This window comes from Thermobia domestica, chromosome 3 (genome assembly GCF_964235325.1).
Source record: "Thermobia domestica chromosome 3, izTheDome1.hap1.1, whole genome shotgun sequence".
NCBI lineage: Eukaryota > Metazoa > Arthropoda > Insecta > Zygentoma > Lepismatidae > Thermobia > Thermobia domestica.
Window position 1 is genome coordinate 62,752,521 of NC_137456.1, and position 21,578 is coordinate 62,774,098.

Below are 21,578 nucleotides of genomic sequence, written 5' to 3' on the forward strand. Positions count from 1 at the left end.
AAAGCAAGAAAACCCGCATCTTTTCGTCATTACGTAGTGCACCACCCCAAATTTCCGTTAATTCTCCTAAAAAAATGTTGTGCTAACTACTCTACATTTTCTTTCATGAACCTATGTTTTTTGTAATCTCCATTTGCAACATTTCTATGCAATTTATAAGTTTTGCTACATAGCAAAACAATCATATACTCTGTCATATTTCGCACGAAGTCACCTATTTAGCTTGCTTCACAAATTTGGAGAAGTTACTAGCATCACAGAGGAGTCTTTGATTTTTATTGATATCAAACGCGGAGTAGTTACTCGGCTCGAGAATAGAGGTGTGGTTACTTCAAAAGGGCGGGGCTTCTCCGAGGTCAGCCGAGACGACTAGTGCTCAGTTCTCTTTTTATTGATACCAATGCGAGTAACTACTTCAAAATTGGGCGTAATGAGTAACTTCTCCGTTTTATTGATATCACCCATTAGCTCTCTTCCAACAGGTCGGAAAGACACCTTCTGCAACACAGGATTTAAATTCGAAAGGGGTTGAGAAAGCGAACTGGCAACACTGCGTAGGGAGCAAGTGTAAATATTATCTGGCCTTAAGGCGCGCTGCTGGGGCAATGTCAAGAAAAGAGAAAGTACTTCGGTCGGAGTGGTACTGATAGAAGACAACGATTCAAAACAAACAGGTTGAAGAGGGTAGGGGAAGGAAGGAGAGGTGGGAGGGGATGAAACAAAGCTACTAGCAAAATATTCATTAAACACCTTTGCCCTATCTTTTTCATTTACACATGCATTTTTGTAGGTCAGTTCTGTCGGTATACGAGAACTATTTCTTCGGTTGTTTATTAGGGTCCAGAAACGCTTAGTGTTATTACTTGTATCGATTGTAATGTGTTCAATGTACTCCTCATACTCTCTTTCCATAAGATATTTACTATGTCTTCTAATATGTGTAAAGTTCTTGTAGGTATATTCACTGGGAAAATCCTTCCGTGGCTTCCATGCACTTTTTTTGTTGCGAAATATGCACTTTAGTTCCTCTTCAAACCACGGGAGGAACTTTGAAGGTCTTTTACGGAAAAGCACAAAATCTTTAATCACAGCCTGTATGACGTCAGTAAATAAATCAGCTGCATCGTCAACTGAGCCTGAGGCAAGTAAGCACCATTGAGAAGTATGAAGAACTTGTATTTCACTCCAAGGGGTCTGTTTTCACTGGGGTGAAGAAGACACTGATTTTTGTCGTTGATATATTCTGTGTTTGACGTGAGGAAAGAACACACTGAAGGAATCGTGATCAGATGGGAAAAAGTTTAATTTAGGGACCACAACCGTCGATTTGTGATTGACACAATATAGTCCAGGTTACTATCGCCTCTAGTAGAAGGCATATGCTGTGCTAAGCCCAGAGCATGTATAAAATGTCCAAAAACCAAGAGTCATTATTATAGTTTTTAGAATATGGGACACCACATGTGGGGGAAAGCCAGTCAATGGAGAGATTGAAATCTCCAAGAAGTGTTGCATTGCAGTCTGCTACGGCGGCAATCAGAGTCACGACATGCTTCCAGTATGTACAATGGAGAGTTTTTGTATGGTCGATAAAAGCAGCCTATGAGTTGTTTTGGACCATTTGGAATGTTTATTTCAACCCATAAGATTTCACAGTCCTCACTCTATAAGTCGTTATGTTCTTTACTTTTTAGTTTAGAGTTCACGCTTATCATTACACCACCACTACGTGAATCCCTGTCCCGTCTGTATATAGTAAAGTTATTGGAGAATGGCAGTTCACAATCAAGCACATCATCAGTCATCCAAGTTTCAGAAAAAACTAAACAGTCATATTCTAGAAGTTCGGGTAAATGTATTTCGCAGTCACTTAGTTTGTTTTTAATGGAGCGAACATTTTGATAATAGATAGAAAGGGCAGGGCATGGCCCTCACTGGGTCCCGGATTGAGGTGGACATCGCCACTAAGGAGAACGATCAGCAGTAGGTGGTGCCATCTATTGATAGATTTCTTACCTGAAGCTGTCTGCCCGGAAGAAGGTTGTTTCGTAATGGCAGTCCAAAGAGCCTTTGAAAAGGATGATACAGGAAAAGAAAACATCCTTTCAGAGCAAAACAGGTCACAAACACAACACTGAGAGCCACACTGTTTTTCAGTGTCACACCATCGTGCAGATGCAGATAACCAAAACGCTCTAACACACGGACAAACCAGACAAAAACTTAAGAATATCAGTGCACAACAAAACACCGACACACTACTAGACGCATCTTGAACTGATTATCGAAGATGATTTGAACTGATTTATGTGAAGATCATCAAACCACCTTTGCCGGGTTGGGATAGGGCCAGGTCGGAATTGCTGAAATGTTTAATTGTCATTGGGTAATCTTCATCATCATAGGTATTCTTCCATTATTGGCAGGTCACGTGTGCTACAAACTGAGAAATTTGCATACTCCACGGTCTTCAGCTAATCTCTTTGTCTTCGTTTTAGGAATTTCCTGTTTTCATACTGTCCATCAGCTGTAGCCTCTTTAGCCCTCTTCTTCTTTGTTTTGCCATTTTCCTTGTAGCACGTCCCTCATGATACACGGTTTCTTCTCAGTCCAGAACAGTTACATGAATGACAGTGCTGCCATCTGTTGTTCTTATATCCTAGCACATACGAAAAATAGATAAGAACAACAGATGGTAACTGTTGTCAGCCAATTCGAAGGCTTACAAAACTATTTTCATGATCGATTACAGAAAACATAGTACGTTACTCGTTACATGGCATAAATGCCAAATATACTGCGCAAAGGTTTGCTTCTGGCAAACAATAAAATGCAATGCAAATTCTCACTGACAATTACTTCTTATTTCTAATATGCTCGGAAGGCGATATCCTTAGTGTTAAATTAACACACAAGTAACACCCTAAAGTCGTAGTCATTTCAAGCCAGCCATCCTGAATGAGGTTTTCCTAATTCGCACCAGGCAGATGCCTGGCTGGTACCTAACATATAGATTCCAGGCCACTTCCTTCTTTCCCTTTCCTCGGATCATGTGCTCGCCGAGGGACGTTATCCTTCAAACGTGAAGGGCTAACATGGCCGTAGATGCCGAAAGCTCAGAAATCTAAATCCTAAATCCCTAGAAGGCTTTACGTTGAGGAATCGTTGCCGTCTTTACTACTAGCGCCCTGCCTCGACGGAGTTACGAAACACCACCTGCAAAATACAGAAAAAGTAGTATATGAATTGTATATGAAAAAGAAAAACATTTAATTAAAACCCTGATAATCATTTAGAAACTCTATACACTGTTAAGTAATATTACATCTTATTGTTGTTTGTCATCTAACGGTTACATACATACTCTTGAAGTAAGTTTCTAAGATAACAATGAGCAAATTAACAATGACTCGCACACTACTTGTAAAAGAACATTATTATTTGAATAACAAAAGGAAACGAGAATTCGGACTTCCCGTAGCTTATGTGTTCGGGTATGAGTGGATGGGGGAAACTAAACATTGCCAGGTTTCCCACCGGTCTGGAAAACCTGGAAAAGTAGGGTAATTTCATGAAAAGCTGAAAAAACCGTGAAAAGTCACGGAATTTTAAGTACGGACTTTTACTTCTCTGAACACATTTGTCTTTTTGCTTTACCTATTTGTTAGGAGATATTTTATAAAATGATTAGTTTATTTTGCAGAATTTCTCTACCTACACACAAAAACACACTTATACACTTACATGCATATAAGATGAGGAATCCCCTGGTCAGACTTTTTAATGTATATATAGACCTGGAAATTTGTAAATTGTAGCCTGAAAAGCCTGAAAAAGTCAGGGAAATTTTGGTCGTCAATTAAATGGGAACCCTGATTGTAAGAGTCGACAAGTGATTGTTGATGCGCATAGATATACAAGTGATTGTGGATGTGCACTTCACCGATATATTTAAAACAAAACAGAACAAAAAAAAACTTGTTATTTGTCTTACGTTATTTTACAGGGCATGAAAAACAGCCTACTCTACCGTTAATAAGACTAAGAGTTGAGTATTCAGATGAAGATCAGATGTTCAATGCCGTGAGGTTTGGTCAGCAGTATCAGAACAAGGTGGCTAATATAAGTGACATCATTCTGTTTAAGAGAGAACGAGCCGGTGTTAAAAAGGAAGAAGATGTTTTTGATGAGGATGCTTTGAAGGCTGCTCTACCAGCGCGATCAAACGTAAGAATTTGTAACTTAAACCCTTATTAGGCTTATAGAATCAGAGAGTAAATTACAAACATGTAAAGATTTCTTTCAGCCGTATTGATCAATTGCTGATTTGGGTATTGTTATTTTGGGCAGTGAGGTTAAGCCTCGGTGTATCTCTTATCAAAATATGATTTTCCTTGCCCGGCGTTCTTTCAGAAATCGGCAGACTTCTGTTTACAAAAGTTTTATTTTGGTATGGCAAATTTCTATAAAAGTGATCTGAATGAAAGGAAAGCTGCTACGATCAAGATCTAAAGAGCATATAATTCTTCTTTCTAATTCTCTGCGCTATAAAGGAAATATAATTTTCGATTATATTCGGGGAACTTTTCCATCTTCCTTGGTCGGTAATTTCAAGTTGAGAACGGGCCTTCTCATATCTTAGTGGGATGCCCTTATTTTTGTTTCAAACGCAAATATATATTTCTTTATTTAAAAAAATAAAAACAAAAGAAAATCCCACTACATGTCCGCATAGGGCGTGCAGATTTTAATGTAAAAAAGTTAAATTAAACCTGTCAGTTTTACGTCTCACGTTATGCCGTGTAGACTAAAGGAAACGGTAATGATGAGAATAAATTAAATCGTTGAATCAAGAAAGTGGGAGGAAACAGGAGAACCTCGACAAAACCCATGCACACGAGGTTTGTCCACCACAAAGCCCACTTAGCGCGATTTGGATCGAACATAGAACGCCATATACCAAAGATGGACGCTCCACCATTGAGCCACCTCGATCCTATCTTCGTCCGTTTGAAGGTCGCAACATACCGGCCACTGTAGAGATCAACATTTTGAAAGTCATCATACAATATGTGTATTTGTGGTGAATCTGTTGTCTCTAGATCACAGTCTGTGTCTATAATGGCAGGACGGCTACTGCGAACGCCTATTGTGCAGCCAAGTGTCGGATGGTCGTTCCATAGAATTGCCTCTGGACGAATCGTGATTTGTCAGTGGTCCATCGCTGGTTTACACAGTGGAAGCCAGAGAGTTTCCACAGCAGACATTTCCTTCAGTGTTCTCACACAATACACCACAAAGTGCCTGGATAAAAGGGTCGTTCGGATTACCCTTATTGATACGGCAACTGTCAGTGCCCATATGTAAGATATGAGGGTACAAACACTGAACCATCGATTGTTGGAAGCAGATTTACGCCTCCGCGTTCCTTGCACACGATTACTTCTGCCACCTGTCCATCATTGCTGAGAACATCTTCAGTTGTGTCGGCAAAAATAGCAGTGAAAAACGTGAATTCACCGTTGAAAGTCGTTTCTGTCTTGCACATAGTTATGACTGTTAGCATATTATAGATGCATTCCTACTCGCCATACAGCAACCATATCTGGCATTCTGGTATATAGGGTGGTGGGATCAATAATCTATACGTCCCACTCGTTTCGGTCTTCGTTCAGGAAATAGTGTGTCTTACATTCGTGACACCTTGGATCTTATCAGGGCAGTTTATTGGACTTTCATCTTCCAACAGTATAACGCTCATCTCCGTAGCACCAGGGCACCCAGCATATTGCTTTCTACCCTGGCCTGTAGATCTCTGGACCTAATCCCTATCGAGCACATGTTGGACGTGTTGGGGCGGCACCTAACCACCATCGAACTCTAGCAATAACCATCGCCCAGTTACTTCCAAGATTTAAACATATTTAGTGTACCATACCCCAGATGGACATTTAGCAGCTTTACGACCGGCTATATTCCAAAACTGCTTGTATGTCCGTTCAGGGCAATTATATGTAATATTAAGGTGAGTACTGTATATTTTTGAACATCGTGTATAATATGTTTGGGAGTCTTTATGAGTATCATGTTATAATTATTACCACCTACCATCGCCTTTTTTGCCAACTTTGGACTAGTTCCGTGAATTCCTGTTTAATATTCTTAAATTCGTTTTCTCCGATGTATAAATAACATACATGTCTTGAGTAGCAATCTTGCCTGTATAAATAAGAAAAACTTGAAATCTTCAAATGTAGGATACTTCATCACATTGGCTGCATTTGATAATTTTACAGCTCTTCAGTGAAAGTGAAACATCGTATAGAAATATAATAATGTACAAAGTTTTTGCTTCATGTTCTCTATTCCGAGAACAAACGTGTTTCCTGTAGTTGTAGTTTTCAAATAAATAGAAGTGGTAGTAGTACTGAATGGGAAATAACGTTCATTGCTATAGGGATTGTTGATGTTTTTCCTAGATGGATGCCGAATGGAATATAAGAGTGGAAGATGTGGTCGAAAAGTATTTCTATGATCCAGACAACGTAAGTCAGTTACAAGTTCTGTCAGCCAAGGGATTGATTGAAGCCATGAAATGTTTCGTGGATAAAAACGATAAAGATGCTCCAAAACAAATGGTGAAGTAAGTTTTTGAAAATTTATTTTTCTCTGATGTTTTCTAAAGAAGTTAATTTAGTTCTTTATTATTTCGTCTGTTACCATTTAAAACTAGTATAAAACTCAACTCAGGTAACTAATCTACGATGTAGAAAAAGGAAAGTAATATTTTGTACACATGTACACTCATGTCCAAAATGATTGTCGTATATCTATAACTGTCTTCTTGTAAGAATATAATTCGATAATAATTTTGCAGGGTACTGTTAATACTGATACTATGTGTGTAATCGGGAAATGTATATTTGTGGTAAATTTCATAGGAAAATAATTATAAATACGAAAATTAGAATGAGTAAACCAAAATGTTGCTAAATGGACAAGAAAATTTTATTTTCGTTATATTGTTCTTGTTTACTGCTCTTTTGACGTGAAATTTGCCACATACATGTCTTTGCCGATTATACACATAGTAACATTATAAGAAATACCGGGCGAATTCGTTATCAAATTATATTCCTACAACAACATATTTATAGACATGCGACAATAATTTTGGACATGAGTGTACATGTTAATGCTTATCTGATCAAATTAGTCACTCGCCTATTCGTGTTAACCTGACCCGGTCTGAGTGTTGCCCGTAGTGTTACAACACAGCACTGTCATCTTTATTTCGGATCTTGACCATACTATTAGTCCCCTATATGGTTATAGATATGCGTAATATTCCTAGAGTCAATGTACCTTGTTGGCCAGAATATAGTACAATACTTTTAGTTTAACAATATGTTCATACAAACCGTATTCGAATTATAATCGCAGCCTAGCCCGTTATACTTTAAACAAAGTTTATTTCATACCACGGAGGATTGTACTGTCAGTATCACTCTTCCGCAACCATGCTGTGCAGTTGTGTGACCTGTCAAGGTCAAATGTATACAGGAAATAGGTAAGGATAATGTACTGTTACTACGCTTCCACGGGGTATTCGAATCGATTTGAGTATACACTTTCTGTATTCAATACGATTCGGGATTCCATCTAAGTTTCAATCAGATTTCAGTGCGAATTAAGATCACAAGATTTCTTTATCTTGGTTACCTTGATGCTATGTTGCCGAACTTTTTTAAATCAACCTATACATTTCTATATATTCAAATTATTAATGGACATATTAAGGTGATGAATATATTTAAAATCAATATTTAAAAAACCTACACTAAATTTTTTAACTTAAAAACCTCGGACACATACACACCTATGATCACATTATGGTGATTCCATAAAAAAATTAGTCGTAAGAGAGCAAAGTATATTTAGTTCTATTCCACTTTGTAGCAGGATCATAACTTTGATTTAGTATGATTTGAATCCCCGTTTTCATACAATACTGAGTGTGAAATCGTTCTGAATTCCGCATGTAAATATAGTAGTTTATTCAGGCGGCTTTCATGAATATCACAGCTTAGATGTATTTACCGTTAAACACATCTATATTTATATATTCCACATAATTTTCACGGTGATACCTGTAATTAAGTAACTTAATTTTATTTATTTATTGTATTTTATCCATGTTTTATTCTATGTTAAGTGTTTAGTTTGAAAATGCATCGGTTATAAGCAGATACACTTTCGGATATAAAAAGTTGTCGAATGGAAATAAAATTACGTGATATCATGTTGAACAGATGAGGGTTTGAAATTAAGCGATATATGGAATATTTTATTACAATAATAATAATAATAATAATAAAGAAAACTACTATATTATAGATTTGAATAAAATCGTAAATTGGAACAATATATTATTATTTAATTGTGAAGTGTAAAATTATAAAAATGTTAGAATTACGAGTATGCTACAACAATTCTCCAATTAGTAATCAGTGAACGCAGTCAATGCTTTTGAAACTTAAGTTAAAATAATATTAATAAAATCACGCTACTTAGTGTTGCTACCTGCGCTATCATCTACCTGTATAAGTGATAACGTGACTGGTAGCGTGACTTTATTACTAAGATTTTAGCATAATGCATAAACTCAAACGTTGGCACTTATTATTAGGATATAAGTAAAACAAGACACTTAAAATTACAACTGCGAAGAAATCCTTGAATAAATACGATATGAAGTTTCTGCTGGGTTTTTACTTACTCAACTAAATAGATAGATAAAAGGTTTACTAGAGGTTCCAAAGTTGCCAGAACTGATTTAAACTTGAAATATTACAGTAAGTCTTGCGAAATGAGTGTAGGGTGGCCTATATAAGTTATTTTTTGGCAAGATAGTTAATAGAAATTTTAAAGAACCCATGGGTCATTTGTGTACAAATCCGTTTTAACTAACCACATGTTTTAACCTATAGTCAACTGTGAACCCAAGCCTCGCTTGGAACAACTACTGGCAATATATATAATTGTTCGAAGTACTTCTACTTTTGAATATACATTCTTTTTCTTACGAATAAAATATCAATATTTGTTTATTATAGTGAAACAAGCTATTTTATGTGTTCTAAGTCTCCATAAAAGTTCATGAAGGCTCAGGTGGGCAGGTCATGTGGCCAGAATGGAAGAAAGTAGAACGCTTTCGAAGATTTTACTGGAAATCCAATCGGAAAACGTTTATTAGGAAGACCTAGGCGCAGATGGGAGGACAATATTAAGATGGATCTCGCAGAAATAGGAGTACAAATTAGTAATTAGAAACTGGATTCAGTTGACTAAGAATAGAAGTCAGTGGAGAACTTTTGTGAACGCGGCATTGAACCTCCAGATTCCAACTAGGCCGTAGAATTAGTTAGTTAGTTATAGATGCTCATGAGCAAGAGGAATACTACCCATTTTAAATTACCGGTACAACTTATTTGATTGAGTCTACTAGACCTCAGTAGGGTATATACATATATATAAGGTAAGTTTGATGATCAAGAGCTCAAACTAAAATCAGGATCATTTTGAACAGCATGCAATGTGACGAAAGGTAAATTGTTGTCTTTTGTAAGGTCCCACTGCCACATTTTAGCTCTTCATAGTTAAGATTTAATTTAAAAAGTGGCTTATTTTCGAGGAAAATTATTGCTTGTTAAAAATTCCCTTCGATGCTGGTTGTATTTTAAATTTGTAGAAAGTTTCGTAAACATTGCCTTTGTTTGTATTTTACAGTCATCAGTTAACTAAGATAGTTTCATATTTAAAGACGAGGGATGTGGATGAAAACAACATTTTAGACGAAATAAAACTGTTTCAGGAGGAGAGGAAGAAACGATCAAAGGAAGAACTTGCTGAAGTAAGTAAATTCATAAGAAAGCAGTACAAGTTATTTTGATCATAGTGATAGTGGTAAAATTTGTATGTTTTAAAATAAATTATTGTGTAATTGGTACAATAAGTAAATTTGTACCTATTTAGTAAATATAGTTCCTATTAACAATTCTAGAGAAAAGGTAAAACTGTGGTTTTGCTCCTCTACAGGAATTAGAACTAATTGAAAGTTAAACGATCAATAACATTCCTAAGAGAGTCATGAAATCAGATACATTAAATATCTATTTTTTATTGTTTATTGTTCTTTTATAATATAAGTTAATTATTGAAATTCCAAAACATACACTACTTTTACAAATTGTTCTACCTTTATATAATGTAAAAAGCCGTAAATAATTTACGAGTGTAATGCTTTTATGCTCCTTGTGCGATAGTCCTGTTTTCTATAATGTGTCATGAGTTGTTTTTCTCTCTCTTTAAAGACTCAACAAGTTCTCGAAAAGTCTTCGAGAGCAAAGCCATCTCGTGATGCCATGGACTCAGATTCTGATATGATGGCGGACTCAGATGATGATGATATGGGAAGCAAATTAAATGGGACCACCGCTGCAAAGACAGGTCGGGGGCGAGGCAGAGGGAGGGGAAGAGGCAGAGGTGCTAACACTGCTCAGCCGCGAGGAAGAGGCAGACAAGCTGCTGCTGTTACTATCAGCAACTCATCGAATGAAGATGATGATGATAATGATTTTAATATCATAAATGATATCGATGACTATAGACCAAGCACGAGCCGAGGCAGAGGACGAGGTGGTAGAGGGGATCAAACAACAACCAGAGGCGGAAGAGGAAGGGTAAGTTTATATTCAATGTTCGAAATTTTGCTTTCGACATCAGAATTTTTAGCTTACCGTACATACTAGTATAAAAAACTAACACAGAAGTGGTCTCAGTTGTAATTTAAATAAAATAATGGTTACATAGGAAGATGCGAACAAAAAATATATTTTAAGCTAAAACATTTACAATTCTGTTGAAAACAGGTAGAGAAAAATGTATTCAAACATTTCGCCGACATTAAGTAACCATCATTCTCAACAGCAAAAGAACAAACAAGTTAGGCTAAAAAGATAAGTCAGTATGAGAGATCTGAAATAATAATACGCGTAATAATAAATAAATAACAGAGTAGTCAGTCTACCGGCAAACCGGAAATAAAACGTGAATTTTAAAAGTCAGAAAAATACCAGAAATAGTGTGAAACCCTGAAATTTTACATGGAAACTCATCTGATAAAAGGAGGATAATCGATTAGCTGATTTTTATCTTCCTCTCCACCAGATACTCAAGTGGAAGCCTACATCGTAGATCGTACCTGATGGTGATGCATCATCATCATCGTGCAATAATAATAATAATAATAATTGCATTATTTGATCTAGTCCTAAACAGTTTTGAAAACTATCTGGTAGCGGAATCAGTTTCAAGATGAAGTATATTTATACTTAGAAGTGATGAATCATGCAGTAGCCCCGTGTTGTGCATTTTTCCCTTTTTTTTTTCGTCACTTGGCAACATCAAATTTATTCAGTGATACTACCGATGATCTGGCTTGGGATAATTTGGATAACTTATTCGTGTATCCATGGATGAGGCGAACGTTAATTTTCAATTATTTGTAGATATGTAACGTGAATTGCTTCACATTCTAGAAAATCGAACATTTAAGTTTAGCAAGGTGGTTTACACAGTTCATAGGACGTTAAAAGCTAGCTTATAGAAGACAGCTGAAAGTAATTTTTATGTGTAGTATACAAGGAGTTTTCGGTAAAGAATTATCGGTATTCTGTAAGATGCAAGATGCAAGATGCCGTGACATTCGACATTATGAATTTCTAGATATCCTTTGTCTGTATTTCATTTGGGAAATCCATACTGGTCATAATATAGCATATATCTAATTAATAAAGTATATGTACATAGAACTTTTTAATAAGAAAACACATAACTAGTATTTCTCAATCAAATACTAGAACTTTCTCATATTTGTAGTTTCCTCAGAAGATTACTTAAGTATAAAATAAGGTTGCAGATAAAGATTAAAAATAAGAAAACTATGTATATAAGCATAAATCCGTAATATCAGCTTAAATTGTCGTTTACTTTTGATTTGTAATCCTTAGTGAAACTTCATTATACATTTTATATCTATTTCGGCAAATCGACATTTCTAAGCAGCAATTATTATTTTCTAGTGATACTACTAAAAACATTGCTACAGCTTTATCTTTAACAATACATCTTCATTTGACTTTCAGGAGTTTGAATATAACTTGTACTGTTTTTTAAGAATATAATAGCCTATTTGCATATTAATTTAGGTATTCGTGTTTAAAATATGTTACATGAGCATTCCGTTAACAGTGTTACCCATAAACTTTATTTTTCAGGGGAGGAAAGCGCCAGTAGTTCAGCAAACCATTATGTCTGCATTTTCTAGACAAAGTCAACCCAGACAAACGCAAAGTCAGAGTCAGAATTCGTCGATGTCGTTCAGTACATCCAGAAATGCAAGAAAAGGGGTTGTATTCGATGTTGATGACTCTGACTGAAACTAACTGGTAATAAATTTTTGAATTTTTATTTATTTTTTTATTTCCTTATCTTTTACTTAAGATTCATTATTTTCATGTATAGTTTTTCATATATATATTGCTATGTGTGTGTGTGTATGCATATGTATATTCCTTATATCTAATTCATTTTTGTGCTTATGTAAAAATGTACGAAATTACAAAAATGTTGGAAGTATATCTGGACTAGTGTCGTAAAGGTCGAAAACATTTTTTTTAACTTTTTCTCACCAAGATCAGGAAGAAGAGGATTTTGAAAAAACAAAACGAAAAAAATAAGTTTTTAATTGTTTTAGCAGTTCTTTGTTGCAGAGTCGTTGCAAAAATTAAATTCAAGTAGTACACTTTTTACTGTTATCTTGTTCCTATTGAATAGTTTCGTATGTTTATTTATTGCTACCAAGGGTGGGATTTACTTTCAGCCCCATTCCCTTCAAAGGAAAGCATAATTTGTTCTTGGAAGTGTCTTCTTTACGCGGGACGAATAAGCATTTAAAATATAAAATTGTTCTGGTCAACCGAAAAAGTTTGAAAATTGAGAATTAGAGGCATTACTGGAAGAAAATTCATCTCAGAGCTTAAACACTAAATGTCGATGCGTCAGCTGTTAGCAAATGTTTAAAAGCAATGGGGATGATCCAGAAATTAGGAAACTGGGTACTACATGAGTTGACAGAAGGAGACGTTGCGAAATGTTGAACCATTTGTGAATTGCTGCTTCATAGACAAAAACAAAAATTGTTTTTGATTCGAATTGTGTTTGGCAATGAAAAATGGATTTGTTACAACAATCCTAAGCGCAGGAAATCATGAGTGCGTCTTCGTAATATTCATGGAAAGAACGTCATCCTGTGCATTTGTTGGGATCAAGTCGGTGTAGTCTATTGTAAGCTGCTGCAATCGGCTAAAACGGTTAATGCTGAACGCTACTGAATACAGTTTCTCAGTTTGAATCAAGCTCTCAAAGAAATATGCCAAAAGATGTGACAAAATTACTATTCTCCATGACAATGCCAGGTCACATATTACAAACCTAGTGAAGGAAACATTGGAGGTATTTTGATGGAATGTCTTATCCATCCCTCCTATTCATCAGGTTTCGCTCTTTGAGATTACTATTTGTTTCGTTCGATACACCATGACCTTTCTGAATAACACTTCAGATCTTTTGAAGATATCAAAAAAAAATGGCTCGATGGATGGATCGCCTCAAAAGAACCCTTTTATTTATTTATTTATTTATTTTTATATTATCATGGAATCTGTGTGTTACCCGAAAAGTGGGAAAAGGTTTGCAGCTTCTGAAGGACAATACTTCACATAAAATATAATATACCGTTCTTTCGAAATAAATATGAGCTTTTGTTGCAGAAAACAGCAAGAATTAGTTCAAACACTTAATATTTTAGATTTTAATGCAATATGGCTCATATTTTTTGAGGCTTTACAATCATCATCACTCATTGGATATAAAATTAGTAGAGAAGTGAGCTTACCTCCACCAATTATCCTTGTAAAAACATTTGTTCCACTATAACTTTTATAAAAATGATTCCATTGTGATACTAAGATGTATACATTTATTGAAGCTTTCATACAAACTCCAATGTTTAGAGTTGAAATCGGCCAAAAGATGAGGAGTAATTTACCCGCGTCCTTTATGGTTAAAATATATATATATATAACAGAAGTAATTCAGTTTTGGTGTAATATGGCTTAATTTTTTCTAAGAATTCCCAGTCATTTGTGCCATTTGGTATTGAAATGAGTCAATAATGAGGGTGTGACACCTTCCCAAATAAAATATTCCATAAAAATTTTGCAAAATACTCCTATTTTTATCAAACATAATGTGTGTGTTGGAGATTAGAGATTTACTTGTTTAGTTTAGGGTTTAAATTAGCGAAACAGAAATGAGAGGATCGCTCGGATCTGCAAGCACGGCATCACGGCGCACGTTGTTTTAAATTTAAGATTATTGCAATTATTGGACAAATACAGAGCCTTTGAATAATATAATAGTTAGCCTTTGAGGGACCGACCGAAAACAAATCTTTTTATTCATAATTCCTCCCTCAAAGTTCTTACCTGCTACGTCATTTTTTTTTTTTTTTTTTAATGTGAAAAACCAGTAAAAGCTTGGAAAGTAAATTAATTATAAATACTGATTCTATTTGTCTCCCTGTGTGTCCTTCGTGACCAACTAGCGAACAGTTATGCTTTCTGTGGTCATGGTTCCGGCTTCAGTTCCTGGTGGGGGAATTTGCCTTAGATATGAACCCTATTCTCTCAATACTACGCTCAACTTGAATTAATCAATCTGTTTGTGTCTTTGTTTAATCATGAAAAATCCTGTCTTTGTTTAATCATGAAAAATCCTTTCTCCTTCTGGTAGAGTATTTGTTAATTGATTTTCCTTCACATTGGTCATTTCGAACTGCTTGAGATATGAGAGAAGTTCATGAATGAGAATATTACAGATTATGAGCGTAGTAGATAGGACACGGTTTTAATAATGATTATATTGTTTCTGCTGTTTCTGTGACTTCGGTCTTAAAACATCCAAGATTTTTTTTTTTTTTTAATTTATATCGAATGAATAAGCATTGGAAACATTAATGAAAATGTGTCTGGTCACATTTTTTTCACAAGATTTATATGGCATTCGAGAAACATAAGGGGCAGTGTTTTAAAGTAATAAAAGATTAGAAAAAATCTCGGAACATTAGGAAAGATTTTTTTTTTTAATTACGTGTAAAATTGTCATGCTTCACATATTTATTTATTTAACGCAACACGAAGTTTACCATTCTTCGAAAGCAGCAATATGTGACAGTTAATTACAGTGTATTAATAATTGTTAATTCTAATTTGTAACAACACACCACTTTTATCTTTCTTTCAGATAGTTCCTGATGCCGTATATAGAAGTTCATTGTTGGGACTGAATGCGCCAGACAGTATATATACATTAAGTGGATATGTGATAGTTGAACCGTTTTACGTATATCATGTGCAAGCTACACATGTCATGTTCTTGTTGTAATTGGTGATTTATGTTCGTGAATTGTACCTGAGTGTTGAAATATGGGTGGTGAAGTCTGTGATGATTTGAACTACTCAGTGTATAATTGAGTAAACAACTTTACCAAACGTACAGATACCTCTAATCGTTAAATGGTGACAGTGGAGCTGCGCTCCTAAATGTGAAGCCTCAATTTACATCATTTTATTCCGTGCAGCTTGGGGACCAAGACGTAAACTCGATCGAAACTATAGTGGTATAATAGCACAGTACTTGTCTGAATTAAGTTCGCTCGCTCAGTAAGTAGATAAGTTTTAAGAATGTTGAGTGAATTTTCAGTATATGTGTTTTCATTTATATATATATAATATTAAGAATTGTCAAGTTTGAGTGCTGCGCCACCAAATGGTATGACCATGATTGTCTTAACAGATGCATTAATCAATAAGGAGACATTTCTTGAAAACACTGTCTCTCAAAAGCATTTTTGAGATTCTAAAATTTACGTTATATGATTTGAAAATTTATCTTTTAATTTTTGCTTTTATTTTGAAAAATTTGGAGATAACTATAGCCTATATAGCTCAGCAGACACCCTTGAGATGAACGGCTCAAACTGTAATAAAATGTACAGTTGTTACCATTTGTTTCCTCTATCTCCTAAAATCGAACTATACTATTATATTAATGGAGTAATGAGAAAGCAGAGATATAGAATGTAAATCCCACCATTTTAACTTGTAAACTTGTACATTGGATGCAGAAAACATGTGTAATAACATAACAGCATAAATTGCGAAAAGAAATAAAAAATATTACGATTCGCTTTTTCAGCAACTTCATATCAAAAATGAAATAATCCAAAATAATGGATACAAACATGTATAAAAGTATAAATTAGCGTAGAAATCTAAGGTTGGATTATGCTTCAATAGTCTTAACATTAGCACTTCAATAATAAGAAGTGCTCCGGATTTAGATGTTTAAGTGATTATTGGATAACTCCTCCACTCAGCGTTTCTGACCCAACTACCGTATTACCGATGTTCCCTAACTTCATCAATAAAAGTGAAAATCGGAACTGAAAGCGCACATTTGGGGAGAAGGGAGCAAGGTATGCTGTTATAAGTTTAGCAGCGTGTAGTATAAATGCATCAGGATTTTGAACTTCTCTCTTTGAACTTGCCAAAATAATTTTGAAATTGATGTAATAGTTACAAAATAAGCAATTAAAATCATAGATATACCATGGTTTAGTTCCAATTTTCTTCAGCTTTCACCTTGTTTTTGCAATTTAGGGCCTTAATCTACTAAGAAATTCATACCTTCAATATAATCAGTATTTTTTGGTCCGTTCCAAAATGGACATTTGTTTTAAGTGATAGTCTTGAACATTTAAAGAACGTAGAGCGTAACAGAAAATATACTTTCAAAACAGAAATAATTTAATCGCTTTTCAAATTGAAATTTCGAACTGTAAGCTACTTCGCTGAATCTGTTAAGCCATTTTACAGCTGTTACAGTTATGTAGATGTGAAATGTACCAATAAGGTACGACTTCATGTTATAGTACGATGACATAATATGGGTCAGACCGTATATATTGTAGAAGTTCATATTTGTAATCGTGCACAGCAAAAAATAAGGTGTTGAAATAACACCAAATGACTACAACTTTAACATGTTACCTGTGTGTCAATTCAACACCAAACACGTCGCCTTCCAAGCATCAGAAGTACCTCGTTACTGGCTGTGAGTATTTGCACTGGTTTTTATTGTTTGATTTGAGCAAAGCTTTGCACAATATATTTTGCATTTATGGCAAGTAACTAATAACATTCTATGTTTTCTGTAACCAGTCACAATAATATTGTTGTAAACCTGTGAATCGTCTAACAACAGTTACAGGGATAGCAGTGCTTCCATCTATTTTCTTGATCTGTTATTCTTGTGTCAGCACGTAAGAACAGAAGATGGCATAACTGTTATCCATGTAACTGTTGTCAAATGATTCACAGGTTCACAATATTATTGTGACCGATTACAGAAAACATAGAATATTATTTGTTACTTGGCACAAATGCCAAATATATTTCGCAAAGCTTTGCTAATACCAATGCAAATTCTTTCAGATAGTAACGAGTTATTTCTGATATGCTCGGAAGACGATGTGCTTGGTGCTAAATTAACACACAAGTAACACGCTAAAGTGGTAGTTATTTTGTGTTGTTTCAACACCTCATTTTTTTCTGTGTGGTAATCCATGTGGTCAGTATGTGTAATATGATGTTTCTCTTATGTTAAAGTGCGTTCCGTACATCATCCAATGCACAAGCAGGCTGGCCAGCCAGAGCCTTTCGTAAGCTAGCACCATGAAGCATTTTAACATATTATATATATTTCACTTCTCGACTTAAAACCTTTCTGTCAATTCTGAAAAAAAGAAATGTGAAAACTCTTTTTTCGAAACGTTTGTTTTCCTAAGTCCTGCATTTCGTGGTCGTAATAGTTTATTTTCGATAATAATACTTTAACGTGACATGATTGCTATTAAAAACTGATGAATTCCCAGTAAAAGTTATCGTACTTCTTTCGCTTCAACTTAACACGATTATATTGAAATAGTTGAAAATTATATATATTCCATTCGCAGATGCTTAGATCATATTTAGTTACGCAGAAGTAAGCAATGATTAGATCTCAGTCAAACCCGAACTTACTCTATATCCAATATTTCTGCTGTTGAAATCAGAATAGCAACATGTAACTTGTGCCAAGATAGATGCTACTGTTTCTCAAAGGCAAGGCAAAGAAACACTGCTCTTAAACTAGCCTATTTGATGGCTATGGCCACAATATGTGAGGGAAAAGCACATTTCTTACCATTTGTTTCACAGTATCCTAGTAGATAATATTGCATGATGAATCAGAATATCGTATGATGAATCAGAATATTGTATGATGAATCTTATTTTGTAAATTAAAAAATAGTGTTAATATGTGTGTATATAGTTCACTTTGTTTTATTAACCTAATCTACGCAAGCTGTTTTTTCATTGCGTTTTGAGATTTTGCATTTTCTGATTCAGAAAATGCCAACAAGTATCTCTCGTCCAATTTTTAAATAATAATAATAATAAATTCATCAAAAATTGATCTAATTTTCTTGCTGGAATCAGCAAAACATTTTAAGCTGCAATATGGAGGAAAAACCTTCGAGGACTTCGAAACTCGTTAAAAATGCAAACTTTTTTTTTTTTTTAAATTTTAACTATTTTAGAATAAATTATAATTTTTTGAAGGTACACAAGGTTAAATAAAGACAAAAGGTGCTCACTTTTGCTGCTCCAAATTGTTTAAAAATGTTATTAAACGTCGAATTTTCACTGGTAACTGTCACCATTGTCAAGACTGAGGTAAGGAAGGATATTTCGTATGAATGTAGTGTAGTGGAAATCCTTTCTGAATTCCTTCGCCTGCCTCAGGGTTAACAATCTGACAGCTGGCAGCGAAAATTTGACTTGTAATACATTTTTAAAAATAATTTATAATAATTTGGAGAAGAAAAAAGTAAGTATTTTTTGAGTTTATCTGTAAGATCGCTCTTCAGGCGGATTACATTATAATACATTAGGTATAGTTATAAGGTAAATAATTGTATATGAGTAAAAACAGTTTGCATATGAGAAGCATTCTTTCTCTGTGTATATCCGGACTCCTTTGGGGTACAAAGTTTCGTATCCCTCTTTATCAGTGCCAAGAGGGATATAGAACCCTAATTACCCAGTTAATGCATTATATTGAATATGAGAATAGTTTGTAGTAGTAGTAAGCAACACTTACGATGTATGAGACATACATAACATATGAAGTACCGTAGTCTAGTTCTACCATAATTTATTAGAAAGCTCATCGAATACGGCTTAAGTTACCAGATAACACGTGTAATAAAAAAAATATTCAAAATAATACAGGTTTTGCGTAAGTTTCCCTTGCCTACATAAGAACCAGAAAAAAGTTTAAATAAAAATTACCGGTATCTATCCCAGAAAAATAAATGCATAAATAGTGGTATATGAGAAAGAAGTACTAGAGACCTGAATCAACTGGAATGAATATGTCTCCATGTATACTGATAATACATCGCAGAAGGTACGCTTGAAGGTACGCTTGCGTAAATTAGAGTAACACACGTACATGTTACATAAGTGATAAGAAAGGCTTTCTCCGTTGTATATCATGGTGGTGAAAGAGAATTACGATAGATCTACGTCATGTTATATAATAAATAAAAACACTGTTATAAGCAAGATTAAATGTTAGTTTGTTCTCGATACATTGTTATTTAAATTGTTAGAAAAGTACTTTGTTAAAACCATGTACAGTGTTGGGTTATGTATAACTAAAACATTCTTTGTCAAATGACATGGTGAAAATAATACTGATAAACAGTAAATATTCTTGAGCATAAAGTGATTTGCACTTAATTATTCGTTTAAAGTTGCAAGGAAAATAATTATTTAAGATAATAATTGTCTTTCAAAGATAATTTTAATTTGCTTCTCTCCATTATCTTACGGAGCTATGTTGGTCTTCTTATTTGTATTTAAAATTAATGTTTTATAAGCACTAAAAAGTCATTATATTGCCTTTTTTCATAAGTATTTGATTACATGATCTTTTACTGCTTTGGTAACATATGTGAAACAGATACTGATTGTTGTTCCATAGGATGATTAAAATGCAACAGTGATTCGTGATACCGGTTACTGCATTTAATTATGCTTTTGAAGAAAGTATTTGTAATGCATTTCTCCCTTTTTCTTTTTTTTTTTTAATTTTTAAGAGGCCTCATCCCGGCGAAATTAAAATACCGCTAATTTTACACTAATTATGTGATATCTTCAATAGATAAATGATAATCGAAAAATGGAACAAGACCTCGCTAGACAATATTTATTTGCATGACGTACCGTTATCACAAGTCATCTAGTGGCTTTCCGTTTTCAGCCGTTTAGAAACGCGAAAATAAATGCCGATTTTCAAAATGGCTCGAAATCGAAAGCAGATAAATGAGTCGTAATATCGGTATCTCATGTAAAATGATATTGTCTAAGGCGCTCTTATTCCACGTTTCGATTATCTTTTATCTATTTGAAGATATCACATAATTACTCTAAAATTAGCGGTAATTTAATTTCGCCGGGATGAGGCCTCTTAAGCTTCAAAAATAACATAATAGTAATTAAAGTATAGTTTCATGGATAGATCTCCATGCTGTACGATTTGCCGTCTAAGTATGCGATTACAAGTCCTATCTCTAAACAAAATATGGTATTTATAAGGTAACATTGAGCGCTTTATTACCACTAAAGATAAACTTGTTGAATGTACTAATAAGCTGTTGTGTGGAATTTGCGGCAATACTTTTCTGTGGTTATAAATGAATGAATGAACAAAATAGAAAAGAAAAACATTCTGAATGGCTAGAACTTGTTCCTAAGATGAATTTGTTAGTGAAAACATAGTAGTAAAATGAAAAATCTTCATTCATGAATTCGAAAGGAAGAAAGAAATTATGAATTGAATTAAAACGGAGTGTCAGTTTTCCATATACTGTACTTATACCACAGTTGTATTTTTTTAAAGAAATAATAATAATTATATTAATTTTTTAATTGGTGGTGACTTTTTCTATCCTATATGCTTTACTTACATGTATGTGACTGTTAATGTTAATTACATATATTCGAAATAACCACCTTTACTTGCAAGAAATACCATCGTCTCAGCTGCAAAGCGGAACCTACGTTGCCACTGTTGGTTAAGTGAAAATTGATTAACTTAACGGAAAATATGTCTGAGGCATGTTGAACTAAAACATTATTTACAGTTTATAATACTGGCATGGAACAATTCATGTAATCTTTTACTGATCTGTTACATCTAGAGTAGTTAATGATTTCCGGTAGTAAGCGTTTGCATTTGTTTTTATTTTGTGTTTTTTGATGAATAACTATTGGATCATGATC

The 21,578-nt window shown here is 34.4% G+C and overlaps 1 protein-coding gene across 1 annotated transcript in view; it reads left to right on the top strand.

Moving 5' to 3' along the window:
- mre11 (double strand break repair nuclease mre11) overlaps nt 1-21,225 on the top strand; it is a 57,651-nt gene extending 36,426 nt beyond the window's left edge. Inside the window, exons 9-14 of the mRNA XM_081750986.1 lie at nt 4,007-4,227; nt 6,480-6,643; nt 9,790-9,913; nt 10,374-10,742; nt 12,339-12,509; nt 15,427-21,225. Of these exons, the coding sequence (XP_081607112.1) occupies nt 4,007-4,227; nt 6,480-6,643; nt 9,790-9,913; nt 10,374-10,742; nt 12,339-12,500 (1,040 nt within the window). The 3' untranslated portion in view covers nt 12,501-12,509; nt 15,427-21,225. The remainder of the gene's footprint in view (nt 1-4,006; nt 4,228-6,479; nt 6,644-9,789; nt 9,914-10,373; nt 10,743-12,338; nt 12,510-15,426) is intronic.
- Nucleotides 21,226-21,578: the final 353 nt, after the last annotated feature.